The sequence below is a fragment of the Zea mays genome, chromosome 3 (assembly GCF_902167145.1).
Source record: "Zea mays cultivar B73 chromosome 3, Zm-B73-REFERENCE-NAM-5.0, whole genome shotgun sequence".
Taxonomy (NCBI): domain Eukaryota; kingdom Viridiplantae; phylum Streptophyta; class Magnoliopsida; order Poales; family Poaceae; genus Zea; species Zea mays.
The window spans coordinates 4,227,332-4,244,233 of NC_050098.1; the positions used below are offsets into that span (position 1 = coordinate 4,227,332).

The 16,902-nt window shown below is 54.1% G+C and overlaps 1 protein-coding gene across 1 annotated transcript; it reads left to right on the forward strand.

Annotated features, from left to right (window-relative positions):
• Positions 1-2,670: 2,670 nt before the first annotated feature.
• Positions 2,671-6,110, forward strand: LOC100282713 (uncharacterized). The gene is made up of 10 exons (NM_001155620.2): positions 2,671-3,268; positions 3,720-3,833; positions 3,925-3,969; positions 4,177-4,249; positions 4,339-4,451; positions 4,544-4,603; positions 4,764-4,811; positions 4,929-4,997; positions 5,509-5,570; positions 5,685-6,110. The coding sequence occupies exons 1-10, from the start codon at positions 3,011-3,013 to the stop codon at positions 5,740-5,742; spliced, it is 900 nt and encodes a 299-aa protein (NP_001149092.1). The 5' UTR covers positions 2,671-3,010; the 3' UTR covers positions 5,743-6,110.
• The last annotated feature ends 10,792 nt before the right edge of the window (positions 6,111-16,902 follow it).

Genomic DNA, 16,902 nt, shown 5'->3' on the forward strand with positions numbered 1-16,902 from the left:
TGACTAAACCGGACTAAAGATCATTAATTGCTATGAATAATGACTATTTTACCCATATTAATTAATGGATGTTTGCTATAAGAAGAAAGTGGAGAGGGCAAATAAGGTAAAAATACTACTTTAGTCCCTTTTAGTCACCCACTTAGTGACTAAAGAACTAAAGTTTAGTCACCTCACTTTAGTCACCATGTTTGCTTCTTTAGAGACTAAAAATGACTAAACTTTAGTCACTAAACTTTAGTCATCCCAAACTAAACTGGGCCTAAGGGAACCAAACAGGGCTTCAATTGGAGAGGACCTAAAGCGTTGTGACGCAGTCCACCATGACCGCTTCATCCTGGTCTGTATTCTTTATTTCGCAAAATAATGAGTCTGTTTAGCCTGAAAGTTGGTACCTAACTTTTCATTTGCATAGTTAAGTCCACATAAGTGCTTGGTCTCTTGGATCAAACCATACAATCCGTTTCTTGTTAAAAAAAAGAGAACTAAAAGAAAAATACATCTCCAGACCGTGGCAAATTATTGTTCCTACCGCCCCGACAGGTATGAGCATTTATTTCTCTTACACGTGTCAAATGATTATTCCTTTGCTTATCCTGTTCATGTCTGTCTTCGCATGCACATCGGATTAGACCTGCACGGTTGCACCTAACTTCTCATGCTTTTGTTGCAACATGTTTTGACGAGGTAAAAAAAAAAAAACTCTAGTATTGACGGTTGAAACCACTAATGACTTTTGTACGGACGAGATCCTAGCCGCTAAAACTCTACTATTTAGCTACTGCTCTGTGCTAGACCATAAATTATTTTATTTGAACAACTAAAATAAAATAGAATTTATACTGGATAGAATAGTGGTTACAGCACCACTTAGATCTACCTAGCTAACTATTAACCAGCCATATTGGTATGGATCGTTTGTTAGCTAGATGATAAATAAAAACATTATATATTAGCTAGATAGTATGAAAAATACTAGCTGATTTATTAGTTTAGAATTTAAACATGATCATAGCTAATTTTAGTAGCCAACTATTAATTGGTTATCGTTCCAATCAAATAAACTATGTTGAGAGCTCACCTACAGCAGCCATGGAGTCCTCCCTCCCTCTCACATGTTGGAGAGGACGCGCTAAAACTGAGGTATTGCTAACGCAACGACGAAAGAAAAAATTACAACACAATTTAAAGTATTTTACAAGTAATTTATATCTATAAAATAAGTGACAAATGTTGGAAATACTTTAATTAAGGTCATCGTGTCAATAATCCATCTACAACCAATTGTTATAAAAGCGAATAAAATCGGGAGAAAGAGAAAATGAGTTAATAATGGTAAATTGAAGTAGAATTGAAATATGAATATACCTCTAGTTTAGTCTAGTTCTAGGATACCTAGGCAAGTGCATTTATATATTTTTCTTACTTTGAAATGTCTTTTAAAATTTTATGAAGATCAAGTCCATTTAAGATTTCTCTTTTTGATATAGAACATCATCAAATCATTTAACTAATCATTGGTCATCTTGATGCGTGGAGCTAGGCGGAGGCTGCTGTGATAATCTGCTTTGACCTCCTCGCCGATATAAGAACAAGGGTGGGCGAATGGCGATAATGGCAGCAATACAACAAGAATCGGAGCTGAGTGTTGGGCGGAATAGGGGTCAAGGGTGAACCATAGAGCTAGGCTAGGTTGAGGCGCGACGCGCACGTGGAGCTAGGTGATGAGTGAAGTGAGGACAAACGACGAGCGTGAAGCTAGGCCTAGGTGGAGACGCTTTGGAGCTGGGTGGGTTGCTAAGGCACGCACCATGAGTAGCATGCGATTGGGCAGACAATGAAGGCGCGTGGGGCTAACCGGAGGCAGTTCTAGTCGACTGGGAACAATAAAGTTAGGGATAGAGATTTATTTTTCTATTGGTATTTTATTGGGTTGAATCAAGGTATTGCTTGACCAACACCAAGAAATATTGGGTCCTCCGCCCATGTTTCCAGCATTGGCAAGCGAAAGTTCACTTAGACTGTGTCTAATAGATCATGTATCTGGTCGTATAAAATATTGTTTTGCACTGTAGACAACGCTATTTGTGAGTGGAGTTTAAAATAAAAGGTGTGATAGAGAATGAGATGAAAGAGCTTGTGGCCTGGTGGGGATAGCCTTAGAGAAAATGTGGTTAGTGTCTTCACGAAGTAAAAAATGTATAGATACATGTCGTCTTTGCTACTGCTACAACTCTAGTATATTTTGATGGAGTTGTTAAAGCAGATCATTATGTGCTTTTAGAAAATTGTGGAGCTAAAGTTATGAACCTTTAGAAAATATTTAGATAAATTATTTTATTTATTATTTAGAATAAAAATATATTTTAAAACTATTTAATTTTATATTATAAACTATAGCTCTAGAGCTGTAATTTGGAGCAATTCTAAACACCCCTTAAAACTCAAAATAGGCTGAATTTTAAGAGCTCACTGTTATTGCTGTCGGATATGGAGGCAGTAGACGCCTGATTATCAAAAAGTGTCGTTTACCACAAGCAGTGGTTCCGGACGCACGTGCTTCACGCCTCCCCGTGCAGTGCAGACTGCAGAAACACCCATCCGTTCGATCATGCCCACGCGGCTGGCTGGGCTGGCTCTCTCCGGTTTCCGTTTCGCTTCCTGCCCCCCGATCCTCTCTCGCGTACATTTCCCAGTCTCCACCCCGGAAATGGCCAGAACCTGAGGCACTAGAACCCACCCGCCCGCGGCTCTCTCCAGCAGCCCCCCAATCCATCGACGCCGTTGGCGAGGGCGCACAGGCGCGCGTCGCACCACATCCGCCACCCACAACACACCACCGTCCTCATCTCCGGTGTGCAGGCAGAGACGCGGGATGGCCTCGCGCCAGTAGTATCCGCCCGGCACTTTCTACCCCACCCATCCGGCCGCGGGTGGGTTTGACCGAGATCGGCAGGCGGCCGTCGGCGTCTCGCTCGCTCGATCCGCCTCGTCTCAGTCCTACCTAGGTATGGCGGCGGCGGTGGCAGAGGGATCGGCTTCTTCGGCGGCGAAGGAGGTGGAGTACCAGGCGGGCGTGCAGAAGCTGGTGGACCTGCTGTCCAACCTCAACCCGGCCGCCAAGGAGTTCGTCCCCTCCGCGGCCGCGTCTCCGCCCAAGAAGGCGCTGTCGGCGGATGCGCCGGTGTTCGATTACCACTCCATCGGAGGCGGGAATGGGGCCACCGACGCTGCGTTTTACGTTGGGTTTGGGCACCAGCCGCGCACGGTATGATTTGATTCGTGACGCGCTCCTTTTGTTCTTCTTGACTTGGTTCTTCATCGGAGAGCGGGGGCGCTTGGATCGGTGCTGTGTGTAGGATTTGGTTGCTTTTCTCATAGTCTGTTTGGTAAAGGCTGGGGTTTTCTTCCTTATGTCTGTGTTTAACTGTGATACCTGTTGGTGGTTCCCGTAGTTGGCGTTACTCTTTTGGCGGAGGGGAAGGTTCCCCCTCTTTTTAATGTAAAGGTTTGATCTTGACGAAGTGCCAACCTTTAGTGGGACCGATGATGCACAATTTTGTTCTATTGAGTTGATCTGCTTTTATAGTTTTATGCCATGCTTCCCCTAAGATTACTCCTAGGACTTACTAGATGATCAGATGTTTGTAAGTGCTAATATTGGACGTGTTGATCCCGTTGAGAAGTATATGATGCAAGTGTTTTTTTTCCATCTTCAGAGGGGGAATGGATACATCAACCAAGGAAGGAGGAGGACAAATGGTAGAGTGAGGCGGGCAGACAGAGAGGACAGCATTAGGCGAACTGTTTATGTCTCTGAACTTGACCATACTGTGAGTACTTGATGCTTGCTTCAGCACTCGTTGCTATATATTATATATTTTTGCGTTGTTATAAGATCTAAGGATGTTGACCGTCTGTTAGGTGACAGAGGAGAGACTTGCTGATATCTTTACCACCTGTGGGCAAGTAAGTTATTTCATCTGAAAAGACCGATTCTTACTTGAAATTGTACTGCACATGTGATATTTTCAGTGCTTTATTGCTTGTGCTGATCAACAGAAGTTATTAAGCAGAGTTTATTAAGTGATCATGTTTACTGGTCTATTCTGTCAACATGAACAAATGAACAATGGTGTTTTTTTCCTAAATCATAATGAACTTTCTCTCTGTTAGGTTGTTGATTGCAGAATTTGTGGTGATCCCCACTCAGTTCTTAGGTTTGCATTCATTGAGTTCTCTGATGAAGGTATTACATATTGACCTACTACTCAGATTCCTTTTTTATGTAATCAAATCTTCTTTTGATGAATGTTGTGTTCTGTTTTTTTTCTGCAGAGGGCGCCAGAACTGCGCTTAACCTGGGAGGCACAATTTTTGGTTTCTACCCTGTTAGAGTTTTGCCGTCAAAGACAGCTATCTTACCTGTTAATCCAAAGTTTCTTCCCAGGGTGAGCAGTATTTCACTTGTTTCATGCCATGATATCATTATCCTACTATTCCACAATATGCTAATACTGGTGGTGTTGGGTTTGTCGCGTAGACGGATGACGAGAAGGAAATGGTCATGCGAACTGTCTATTGTACAAACATAGATAAGATGGTACTGTCTCTTTTCTATGCCATAAAGCTTACTGCTTTTCACTTATTGCTTTTTCATTGATGCTTAGTATTTTATGGTCCTAGATCTTGGGTGCAAGTTTCTGAAGCTAACACTATCAGTTTGATGCTTTGGTGATCTCATTTGCCTCTTCATCATGTAGGTTACTCAGTTAGATGTAAAGAAATTCTTTGAAGAACTTTGCGGTGAGGTGAGCATTGGACTTTGTGGTTTGCCAAATCCACTATCAAATATACTGTTTCTTAAGAACATTAAAATCCGATTGATATGTCATATAATTTGCCTCTTAAATATATTTCCTTTGCAGGTCTCTCGGTTGAGGCTTCTAGGGGATAATGTACATTCCACAAGGATTGCTTTTGTTGAATTTGTCCATGTAAGAACAAAACTTTTTTTTCCGCACTGGTTAGTTCTGTTTATATTGTTAAATAATGTTCTAATGCCTACCTGCATTTAGTTTACTAGCAAGTGATGTTTGCTGGTTAGATCCTCTAGAACAATGGACTAGTTTAATTCGTCTGTTTTGCATAGCATTTGCTACGCCACTCATGTCACTAGTAAGCTCTTGCTATGATGCTACCCTAAAATGGGTATGCTGCATAGCCTGGAGGAGCTATGTTCTATCAACTTGTGCATGTTTGGTAATTTCTTAACAGCATATGCATCAAAGATTCTTGTGACACTCGCTGCAATGATTAGGGACAATAAGTTGATAAGTTTGCTCAAACAATTGAGATTTTTCCTCCCAGTGCTTTTTTTTTCCTAATCGTATATTGACCTGCAAGATGATTGTGCTCGTACAGGCATGCCTTCTATTTGTTCCTTCCATACTGAGTATCCGCTTAAGATGGAGATATTGATTCTAACTTTTGAACTCTGAATCACAGGCTGAGGGTGCCATCATGGCTCTGAATTGCAGCGGGATGATTTTGGGAACACTGCCTGTCAGGCATGACCTCCCCTCTAGCCACATTCTCCATTTCTCTTTATTTGTAGGTTATCTAGACTGAAAAACTGAACATATTTGTATCTGCCAATGCTGATGGAACTGTGGGATGTCCAGGGTGAGCCCTTCCAAGACTCCGGTGAAGCCCCGTGTAAATCGAGTGGGATCTAACTGACTCTGCGCAAGCTGAACTGGATTGTTCACGGGAAGGCGTCGCCATAAGCTGAAGGCTTCCGCGGTCCGGTGCATCATGATGCGTCTGCTCACATTCTTACAAACGTTTTCTTTGTACCCTTTTGCAAACCTGTTGTTGGAAGGGAACTGGTTAGATCAGGCCCTTCTATAGCCAGCTTTCGGTTTCTCCTGTTTCACTGGACGTGATGGAACCACTGAGGATGACTATCTTGGCAATCAGCCATCAAAGTAACTTCTGTTAATGTCCTTGTTGTTAAGCTAATTGGTGTGTAAACGTCTTACATGTGAATCATCACAGTTAGGGTCCGTTTGGTTTCTTTAGTCCAGATACTAAAGTTTAGTCCATACCTTATTTAGTTATTATAGGTACTAAAAGTATTCAGAATATATTAAATGACTCGTAAGAAGTCAAAAATATCTATTAACATTCTCTGACTATTTTTACAATTAAAACAAATAAGGAGCAAGGGTGGAATTAATATGATTGTTGGGGCGAAGGCGAAGACACCACCCTTCACTCGATGCCTTCGCCGATCTCACCAAACCAACGGAGGCTAAACGGCTGGCAGCTTTCACCATTCGTCCAATACGCTGCAAGACGAAGGCCTACGACGAGGTCGCTTCGTCTCGCGACCTCGTCCAACAAGAAGGCCCACGTAGAATTCGGCCCATTGTAACAGGCCCCGGGCGGCTGATCGCATTACGGGTCCGGTTTGTGAATGCTTTTCTGTAATGACAGTTTGTAACCCTGCTTTATGGGAATATTCCGGGGATGACCTAGGCGCCTGAGGGCACATGCGTCCTTAATCCATGACGTTGGGCACTCTGGCACCTATAAATACCCCGCACAGTGCCCTTAAGAGGCTGGATTAACAGAGCAATTGCCTTCTTGTCGGCGTTCCGAGACCGGGGGGTCCCTGAGCCGACGAGTGAATGTCGCCGCGTGCCCCAGCCCAGATGGGTCGAGCGCGAGGGCGAGCGCGAAGGGGGGAAAGCGAGGCAGCCGGAGACCGGCGTGAGAGAGGTGGGAATCCCGCGGCCTTCGTGTTCGTCCCGTGCCCAAGTCGGGTGCGCTTGCAGTAGGGGGTTACAAGCGTCCACGCGGGAGAGGGAGCGAGCGGCCTCACGCGAGCGCCTGTCTCGTCCTCGTCCCCGCACGGCCAACCCTCTCTAAGAGGGCCCTCGTCCTTCCTTTTATAGGCGTAAGGAGAGGATCCAGGTGTACAATGGGGGGTATAGCAGAGTGCTACGTGTCTAGCGGAGGAGAGCTAGCGCCCTAAGTACATGCCGTCGTGGCAGCCGGAGAGATTTTGGCACCCAGCTGGTGTGATGTCGTGGCCGTCGGAGGAGTGCTGGAGCCTGGCGGAGGGACAGCTGTCGGGGCTGTCGAGTCCTTGCTGACGTCCTCTTGCTTCCGTAAGGGGGCTGAGAGCCGCCGTCGTCACAGAATATGCGGGGCGCCATCAATTGCCCATCTGGTGGAGCGAGCCAGATGGGACGTCGGTCTTGTTCCCCGTGGCCCGAGTCAGCTCGGGGTAGGGTGATGATGGCGCCTCCTGTTGACGTGGCTGGTCTGCGCCCTAGGTTGGGCGATGTGGAAGCTCCTCCGAGGCCGAGGTCGAGTCTGTCTTCCGTGGTCGAGGTCGAGTCCGAGTCCCTGGTTCAGGCGAGGCGGAGACCGTCGACTGAGGCCAGGGCGGAGTCCGAGCCCTGGGGTCGGGCAGAGCGGAGTTCGTCGTCTTCTGGGGCTAAGCCCGAGTCCGAGCCCTGGGTCGGGCGGAGTGGAGTTCGTCGTCTTCCGGGACTTAGCCCGAGTCCGAGCCCTGGGTCGGGCGGAGCGGAGTTCGCCGTCTTCCGGGACTTAGCCCGAGTCCGAGCCCTGGGTCGGGCGGAGCGGAGTTCGCTGTCTTTCGGGGCTTAGCCCGAGTCCGAGCCCTGGGTCGGGCGGAGCGGAGTTCGTCGTCTTCTGGGGCTAAGCCCGAGTCCGAGCCCTGGGTCGAGCGGAGTGGAGTTCGTCGTCTTCCGGGACTTAGCCCGAGTCCGAGCCCTAGGGTCGGGCGGAGCGGAGTTCGTCGTCTTCCGGGACTTAGCCCGAGTCCGAGCCCTGGGTCGGGCGGAGCGGAGTTCGCCGTCTTTCGGGACTTAGCCCGAGTCCGAGCCCTGGGTCGGGCGGAGCAGAGCTTCCTATGGTGCCTTCGGCCGGGCCTGACTGCCTGTCAGTCTCACTCTGTCAAGTGGCACCGCAGTCGGAGTGGCGCAGGCGGCGCTGTCCTTCTGTCAGGCCGGTCAGTGGAGCGGCGAAGTGACGGCGGTCACTTCGGCTCTGCCGGCTGGGGGGCGCGCGTCAGGATAAAGGTGTCAGGCCACCTTTGCATTAAATGCTCCTGCGATTTGGTCGGTCGGTGCGGCGATTTGGTCAGGGTTGCTTCTTGGCGAAGACAGGGCCTCGGGCGAGCCAAAAATATATTCGCCGCCGGAGGGGGGCCTCGGGCGAGACGGAAATCCTCCGGGGTCGGCTGCCCTTGTCCGAGGCTAGGCTCGGGCGAGGCGTGATCGAGTCCCTCGAATGGACTGATCCCTGACTTAATCGCACCCATCAGGCCTTTGCAACTTTATGCTGATGGGGGTTACCAGCTGAGAATTAGGAGCCTTGAGGGTACCCCTAATTATGGTCCCCGACAGTAGCCCCCGAGCCTCGAAGGGAGTGTTAGCACTCGCTTGGAGGCTTTCATCGCACTTTTTTGCAAGGGGACCAGCCTTTCTCGGTTGCGTTTTGTTCCGGTGGGTGCGCGCGAGCGCACCCGCCGGGTGTAGCCCCCGAGGCCTCGGAGGAGTGGTTTCACTCCTTCGAGGTCTTAATGCCTCGCGTAACGCTTCGGCTGGTCTGATCGTTCCCTCATGCGAGCTGGCCGTAGCCCGGGTGTACGGTCGGGTCCCAAGTTCTCGGGCTGGTATGTTGACGCTGTCAACGGTTCGGCCGGAGCCGGGTTTGCGAGAGCAGCCCCCGAGCCTCTGCACAGGGCGAGAGGGCGATCAGGGACAGACTCGACTTTTTTATATACGCCCCTGCGTCGCCTTTCCGCAAGGAGGAGGGGGGGGAAGCGCCATGTTGCCCTCGATGGGCGCCGAACATGGTGTCTCCGGTGAGCTGCAGGCGGGTAATCCGAGTGGACGTTCGTGCCCCGTTCGTTAGGGGTCAGCTAGGGGCCCAGAGGCACGCCCAAAAGTACCTGCGGGTGATCTGCCGGACCCGGTCCCCTGGCGACGGGGTCCGAGGGCTCGATGCCTCCCTCTGATGGGATTCCGTTACAAGATCGTTCCCGCTGGTCTCGGAAATGTCCTAGGGTACCTCGGGAGCGCAGCCCGAGCCTTGGTTATGTATCGAACGTACTCATGGTCATCCCTCGCTCTGTGTCTGAGGCGGCTGTGAACCCTTCGGGGGCCAGCCTTCGAACCCCTGATCAGTAGTGGGCGCGGAGCCCGAGTAGCCTGAGGCGGTCGTTGAAACCTTCCAAGGGGCCGGCCTTCGAACCTCTGACCAGTAGTGGGTGTAGGGCCCACGTGATCTGAGGCGGCTGTCGAACCCTTCTGAGGGGCCAGCCTTCGAACCTCTGATCAGTAGGGAGGCTCGGAGCCTGGTTCCTTCACGGGGAAGGATCCTTTTCGGGGTTTCCCCCTTTCCCGTTCCCTATTGCAAGAGAGAGAAAGAGGAAAAAGGAAAAGGATACGAAATCGAACGACGCAGCGTACCTTTACTGACGCGGTCTTTATGGCGAAGGCGAAGCGTCGCCCGCTTCTCATGCCAGAGGCGCCGCCTGTCCCGCCGCGGAGTTAATGCGACGGGGCGAGTGGTTGGCGGGGCGGCCGTTGCGCGTGCGCGAGCCGTTCGAGGAACGGAACACGGGCGCGTTGTCTTCACGCCGTGAGAGAGGGTTCTCTCGTTGCCCCCAGATGGGACGTAGGCTTGGCTGGCGACATGACCGCTGCTTCTGCCCGCCTGCCACCGCCATTACTGCCGGCCCGTTTTTGGCCGCATTGACCGTCGCGCCAGGCTGGCTCTGCTGGGTCGTGCGCTGGGTCACCTCGAGTCGCGGTATTGGTTACACAGTCGAGGAGGCGCGATGGTGGCGCAAGTGGCGGTGTAGTTGCATGCACGAAGCATTCGGCGCGCCGGTTGCATGACGCGAGGGCCTGGGCCTCCATGCTGGGCGTGTTGGGAGTCGGAGAAGCACGCCCACTTGGCGCGGTTGCATGCCGCCTGCATGGCTGCCCGCCCCTTTCGCCCGTTGGTCTGGGCAAAAGTGGAGAGTCGCTTGTAACCGCTGGGCGGTTGTGCGCACCGCGCACGACAGTTTGGCTTCTTCTGCTCTGAGCCGACTTGCATGACGTGTGGGACCCAGCCCCCGCGCCGCAGGGGAGGACCTTGGAGCGTGTTGGAGAAGACTCAGCCCGCGACGGCTGGGGACGCAAGTAGGGAGAGTCGCCTTTTAAAAGGAGGGTGACCCCCTTGGAAGGCGACCATGTCTTCGCGCTCCCTTATGCATCGTGTCTTTCCACCTTCCAGGCCCCCGGATGGGGGATACCCGCCGTCTTTCCGCCTCGTCGTTGGAGGAACGCAACTCCATAGGAGTTGGTACCTTTCAGCCATCGTTCGGCTTCAAGGATTTTCATCATGCAGCCCGGCTGCACCCCTCCGCCGGCGGTCACCCAAGACGGTGACCTCCAGTTTGATGGTGGGGGAAAGCGAGCCGGGCTGCGGCCTCTGCCCCTCCCTCATCCTCAAGGATTTTCATCACCAGGGCTGGGGAGGGGAGTGTGCCGAGTTGGGGTCGGCCCCTGCGTGGGCGGCGGCCCGCTCCTTCCCTCAGTGATCGGGGGGAAGGGCGGTTGTTGTCCGTGGCACCGGCAGCTGCCGCGTGCCTGGCCTTCGGACGCGAGTGGCTTCGGAGCCGCTCTCGGCGCCGTCTTCTGCCACGGCAGCTGGAAGAGGTTCTCCCGCCAGCGAGACAGCCAGGGCCGCCCACGGACCGACCTCCAACTCTACGGCCTTCTGCCCGTCCTTGCCTCACGAGTTTGGGCATGGGCGGGGGCCTCCTGGCAGCAGCATCCGCCCTGAGGTCATCGCTGCCGCTGTTCGGCCCCCCGGAGCAGAAGTCGTCGTCGTCGCCGCTGCTGGAGCGGGCGACGGCGCGCCGTTCGTCGGTCTTCTGTTGCTCCGCAGCCCCCCCCCATCGAGTGGGGTTGTTCGTACCTGCGGAGGTGGAACCGGAGTTCCGTTTGTAATGGCACTTTGAATGCCAGTGTTTTTGTTCATTGTGGCTGTCGAGACCTGAACATGTATGTAATTTCGGCACGGAGCCGTGTTTTTTCCTCATTTTCGAGCACTAAGACTCGCCTGTTGGTTGTCTGAACCGCTTCACCAAGCCTGAGTCGCCCCGTGTAAAGGTGACGAGTGAGGTATCCGTATCCCGGAGGCGTAGGAGTCCCTCGGCTCGGTCGGCCTTGTTGTCCGAGGCTTCTCTAGCTTAGTTAAAGGAACCCCTCGGCCGCTCTCCGATGAGCCGAGGCCAGGGGTAGCGGTGTCAGCATGAACAGAGGCAGAGTTGGCTCGAAAAGAAAACCTGGTTGGCCGGAGCCTGACCGGGTTGCCCGTTAGCGGGACCGACGCCGGAATTGACCTGCCGAGGCCTCGGGTCGGGCTGATGTCCGCGGTGGACAGCCGGCCGAGGCCTCGGGGTGACCAGCCGAGCCGCCTGCCCGAGCCGGATTCCCGGAGAAGACCCTGGCAGCGATGGCCCGGGCTTGGTGATGACGCCGTCCTTTAGAGTGGAGATCTTCGGACCGCGTCGCCGTCCGAGGCTAGGTCAGACCTCGCCGAAGGTGTTGTCGACGCCGAGGGTGCTGCTGCTCCCTTCAAGCGTCAGGATCCGAGCCTGCAGGATCGGATTGTCTTGTAGCATGTGTTTCCTGCGGCCGCCGAGGCCAAAACACACCCTCGTCGTGATCTAAAGCTGCGTCTCTTTTCCTCTTGTTTTGAGTATCTGGACTTTTTTGTCGGTAACAGAAATGTTTGTGCGAGCGAGAGTTGCTTCTCGCGGAAGGTGATGAGTGAGGTATCCGTATCCCGGAGGCGTAGGAGTCCCTCGGCTCGGTCGGCCTTGCCGCTTACGCGCACTCTTACCCGTCCATGGGGCTCTGTCACCGACGCAGTCGAGAAGGCTCGAAGAATCGCTCCGGCAGAAGAGCTTCCGAGCGTGAAGACTTGTTCGGTCCGCGGAATCATTTATCCGAACGTGAGTTACTTATCGCAGAAGGTGATGAGTGAGGTATCCGTATCCCGGAGGCGTAGGAGTCCCTCGGCTCGGTCAGCCTTGGCTGCTTACGTGTACTCCGTCGTTTTCAGGATCCACTTTCGAAGTAGTCAAAAAGCACGAAAGACATTCTGGCAGAAAAGATCTTTTTTCGAGGAAAATTTCGACGCAGAGGGGGTTCCCCCCTTTTAGCCCCCGAGGGAGGGTCGGGCTTTGCCGAGGCGAGGCCGACCCTTCCTTGATGACTAAACTTTGCGTGGGAGCGAGGTATATGAACAACTTGAAAACATCTTAAGGGTAGAAGCGACGTAGCTGTTGGATGTTCCAAGCGTTGTCGTAGACCTCGCCTTGACTGTTGGCCAACTTGTACGTTCCGGGCTTCAGGACTTTGGCGATGACGAACGGCCCCTCCCAGGGGGGCGTGAGCTTGTGCCGCCCTCGGGCGTCTTGTCGCAGTCGAAGCACCAGGTCGCCCACCTGGAGGTCTCAGGACCAGACCCCTCGGGCGTGGTAGCGTCGCAGGGACTGCTGGTACCGCGCCGAGTGTAGTAAGGCCCTATCCTGAGCCTCCTCCAGCTGGTCCAGCGAGTCTTCTCGGCTAGCTTGGTTGCTTTGGTCGGTGTAGGCCCTCGTCCTCGGGGAGCCGTATTCCAGGTCTGTGGGCAAGACGGCCTCGGCCTCGTAGACTAGGAAGAACGGTGTGAAGCCCGTGGCTCGGCTCGGCGTTGTCCTCAGACTCCAGACCACCGAGGGGAGTTCCTTCATCCATCGCTTGCCGAACTTGTTGAGGTCGTTGTAGATCCGAGGCTTGAGCCCTTGTAGAATCATGCTGTTGGCACGCTCTACTTGCCCATTTGACATGGGGTGAGCTACGGCGGCCCAGTCCACCCGGATGTAGTGATCCTCGCAGAAGTCCAGGAACTTTCTACCGGTGAACTGGGTGCCGTTGTCGGTGATGATGGAGTTCGGGACCCCGAAGCGATGGATGATGTTGGTGAAGAACGCCAACGCCTGCTCGGACCTGATGCTGTTTAGGGGTCAGACCTCGATCCACTTGGAGAATTTGTCGATGGCGACCAACCGGTGCGTGTAGCCCTCGGGTGCCTTCTACAAGGGGTCGACTAGGTCCAGACCCCACACAGCAAAAGGCCAGGTGATGGGTATCGTCTGCAGAGCCTGAGCGGGCAAGTGGATCTGCCTTGCGTAGAATTGACACCCTTCGCAGGTGCGGACAATTCTGGTAGCGTCGGCCACAGCCGTGGGCCAGTAGAAGCCTTATCGGAAAGCATTCCCGACAAGGGCTCGAGGCGCTGCGTGATGGCCGCAAGCCCCCGAGTGTATCTCTCGCAGGAGTTCCTGACCTTCGGCGATGGAGATGCATCGCTGGAGGATGCCAGAGGGGCTGCGGTGGTAGAGCTCCTTCTCATCACCCAGCAAGACGAACGACTTGGCGCGCCGCGCCACCCGTCGGGCCTCGGCTCGGTCGAGGGGTAGCTCTCCTCGGTGGAGATATTGCAGGTACGAGGTCTGCCAGTTTTGATCAGGCGTGACCCCGCTTTGCTCCCCCTCGACGTGTAGTGTCTCGCCCTCGGGGCCGAGGGTACCTCGGGCTGAACCGAGGGCGCCTCGGGCCGAGCCGAGGGTGCCTCGGGCCGAGCCGAGGGTGCCCCGGGCTGTGCCGAGGGTGCCTCAGGCTCGGGCGTGTCGTCGATCTTGATGGAGGGTTGATGCAGATCCCGGGAGAAGACGTCCGGGGGAACCGTTGTTCGCCCCGAGGCTATTTTAGCCAGCTCATCCGCAGTCTCGTTGTAGCGCCGGGCGATGTGGTTGAGCTCGAGCCCGTAGAACTTGTCCTCCAGGCGCCGAACATCATCGCAGTAGGCCTCCATCTTCGGGTCGCGGCAGTGGGAGTTCTTCATGACTTGGTCGATGACGAGCTACGAGTCACCGCGAGCGTCGAGGCGTCGGACCCCTAGCTCGATGGCGATCCGCAACCCGTTGACCAGAGCCTCATACTCGGCCACATTGTTGGACGCCGGGAAATGGAGGCGTAGCACATAGCGTAGGTGCTTCCCGAGGGGCGAGATGAAGAGTAGGTCTGCGCCTGCTCCTGCCTTCATCAGCGACCCGTCGAAGAACATGATCCAGAGCTCCGGTTGGATCGGAGCTGTCGGTAGCTGAGTGTCGACCCATTCAGCCACGAAGTCCGCCAAGACCTGGGACTTGATGGCCTTCCGAGGAGCAAACGAGATCGCCTCGCCCATGATTTCCATCGCCCACTTTTGCAATCCTACCCGAGGCCTCCCGGCACTGGATGATCTCCCCCAGGGGGAAGGATGACACCACAGTTACCGGATGAGACTTGAAGTAGTGTCGCAGCTTCCGCCGCGTTAGGATCACCGCGTACAGCAGCTTCTGAACTTGTGGGTAGCGGATCTTGGTTTCAGACAGTACCTCGCTGACGAAGTAGACTGGCCTCTGAACGGGCAATGCACGCCCCTCTTCTTGCCTCTCGACCACAATCGCGGCGCTAACCACTTGAGTGGTCGTGGCGACGTAGACCAAGAGGGCTTCTCCGGCAGCTGGGGGCACCAAGATAGGCGCCTTCGTGAGGAGCGCCTTCAGGTTCCCGAGGGCTTCCTTGGCCTCAGGGGTCCAAGTGAAGCACTCGGCCTTCCTCAAGAGGCGGTACAGAGGTAGACCTCTTTCGCCGAGGCGTGAGATGAAGCGGCTCAGAGCCGCGAGACATCCCATGACCCTCTGTACGCCTTTCAAGTCCTTGATGGGCCCCATGCTGGTGATGGCTGCGATCTTCTCCAGGTTGGCTTCGATGCTCCGCTCGGAGACGATGAACCCCAAGAGCATGCCTCGGGGCACCCCAAAGACACACTTCTCGAGATTGAGTTTGACGCCTTTCGCCTTGAGACATCGGAATGTCACTTCAAGGTCGGAAAGGAGGTCGGAGGCTTTCCTCGTCTTGACTACGATGTCATCGACGTAGGCCTCGACCGTGCGGCCAATGTGTTCGCCGAACACATGGTTCATGCACCGCTGGTACGTCGCGCCCGCATTTCTCAAGCCGAACGGCATGGTGACATAGCAGTACATGCTGAAGGGTGTGATGAAAGAAGTCGCGAGCTGGTCGGACTCTTTCATCCTGATTTGATGATACCTTGAGTAGGCATCGAGGAAAGACAGGGTTTCGCACCCAGCAGTGGAATCCACGATTTGATCGATGCGAGGCAGAGGGTAGGGAACCTTCGGACATGCTTTGTTTAGACCAGTGTAGTCTACACACATCCGCCATTTCCCCCCTTTCTTTCTCACAAGCACAGGGTTGGCAAGCCATTCAGGATGGAATACCTCTTTGATGAACCCTGCCGCCATTAGCTTGTGGATCTCCTCGCCTATGGCTCTGCGCTTCTCCTCGTCGAATCGGCGCAGAGGCTGCTTGACGGGTCGGGCTCCGGCTTGGATATCCAGCGAGTGCTCGGCGACATCCCTCGGTATGCCGGGCATGTCCGAGGGACTCCACGCGAAGACGTCGGCGTTCGCACGGAGGAAGTCGACGAGCACTGCTTCCTATTTGGGATCGAGCCCGGAGCCGATCCGGATCTGCTTGGAGGTGTCGCCGCTGAGGTCGAGGGGGATGGAGTTAACCGTCTCCGCTGGCTCAAAGTTGCCGGCATGTCGCTTCACGTCTGGCACCTCCTTAGAGAGGCTCTCCAGGTCGGCGTTGAGGGCCTCGGACTCGGCGAGGGCCTCGGCGTACTCCACGCACTCCACGTCGCATTCGAACGCGTGTTTGTACGTGGGGCCGACGGCGATGACCCCGTTGGGGCCCGGCATCTTGAGCTTCAGGTGTAGTTGGGGACGGCCATGAACTTCGCGTAGCATGGTCTTCCCAGCACCACGTGGTAGGTTCCTCGGAACCCGACCACCTCGAACGTCAGGGTCTCCCTTCGGAAGTTGGAGGGTGTTCCGAAGCAGACGGGAAGGTCGAGTTGTCCGAGGGGCTGGACGCGCTTCCCGGGAAAGATCCCATGGAAGGGCGCAGCGCCTGCTCGGATGGAGGACAGATCGACACGCAGGAGCCCGAGGGTCTCGGCGTAGATGATGTTGAGGCTGCTGCCTCCGTCCATGAGGACTTTGGTGAGCCTGACGTCGCCGATGACGGGGTCGACGACGAGTGGGTATTTCCCCGGGCTCGACACATGGTCGGGGTGGTCGGCTCGGTCGAAAGTGATGGGCTTGTCGGACCAGTCTAGATAGACTGGCGCCGCCACCTTCACCGAGCAGACCTCCTGGCGCTCTTGCTTGCGGTGCCGAGCCGAGGCATTCGCCGCTGTAAGGGAATTAGGCTTACACCTTCTTCCTAATTGATTTTGGTGGTTGAATTGCCCAACACAAATAATTGGACTAACTAGTTTGCTCTAGATTATATGTTCTACAGGTGTCAAAGGTTCATCTACAACTATACTAAATCGACTGTCCGGAATACCGTAGATTATTCCGGACAGGAGAAGCTTTTTGGAAAAACAGGCCAAGCGCGGACCGTCCGGGCCCTTGCGGCGGACCGTCCGCGACACAAGGATGACCCTCGGACAGAACCAATGCAAAAATCCGAGTCTGCACTATGGACCGTCCGGAGGATAAGCGCGGACCGTCTGAGATCTCGCTCGGACCGTCCGGTAGGTAAGGATCCGAAAAACCCGAAGGTGACGGGTTTGGAAGAATGAATTATAGCGGCCTCGTGGACCGTCCGGGGTGCACGACCGGACCGTCCGCGCCTGGGTCTGTCTGACATCTGACGACGCATTAAATGCAAT

Coding starts and splice junctions, on each gene's coding strand:
- LOC100282713 (NM_001155620.2), top strand. CDS start 3,011: ATGGCGGCGGCGGTGGCAGAGGGATCGGCTTCTTCGGCGGCGAAGGAG. Junction 3,834..3,924: donor TCTCTGAACTTGACCATACT/GTGAGTACTTGA, acceptor ACCGTCTGTTAG/GTGACAGAGGAGAGACTTGC. Junction 4,604..4,763: donor GTACAAACATAGATAAGATG/GTACTGTCTCTT, acceptor TTCATCATGTAG/GTTACTCAGTTAGATGTAAA.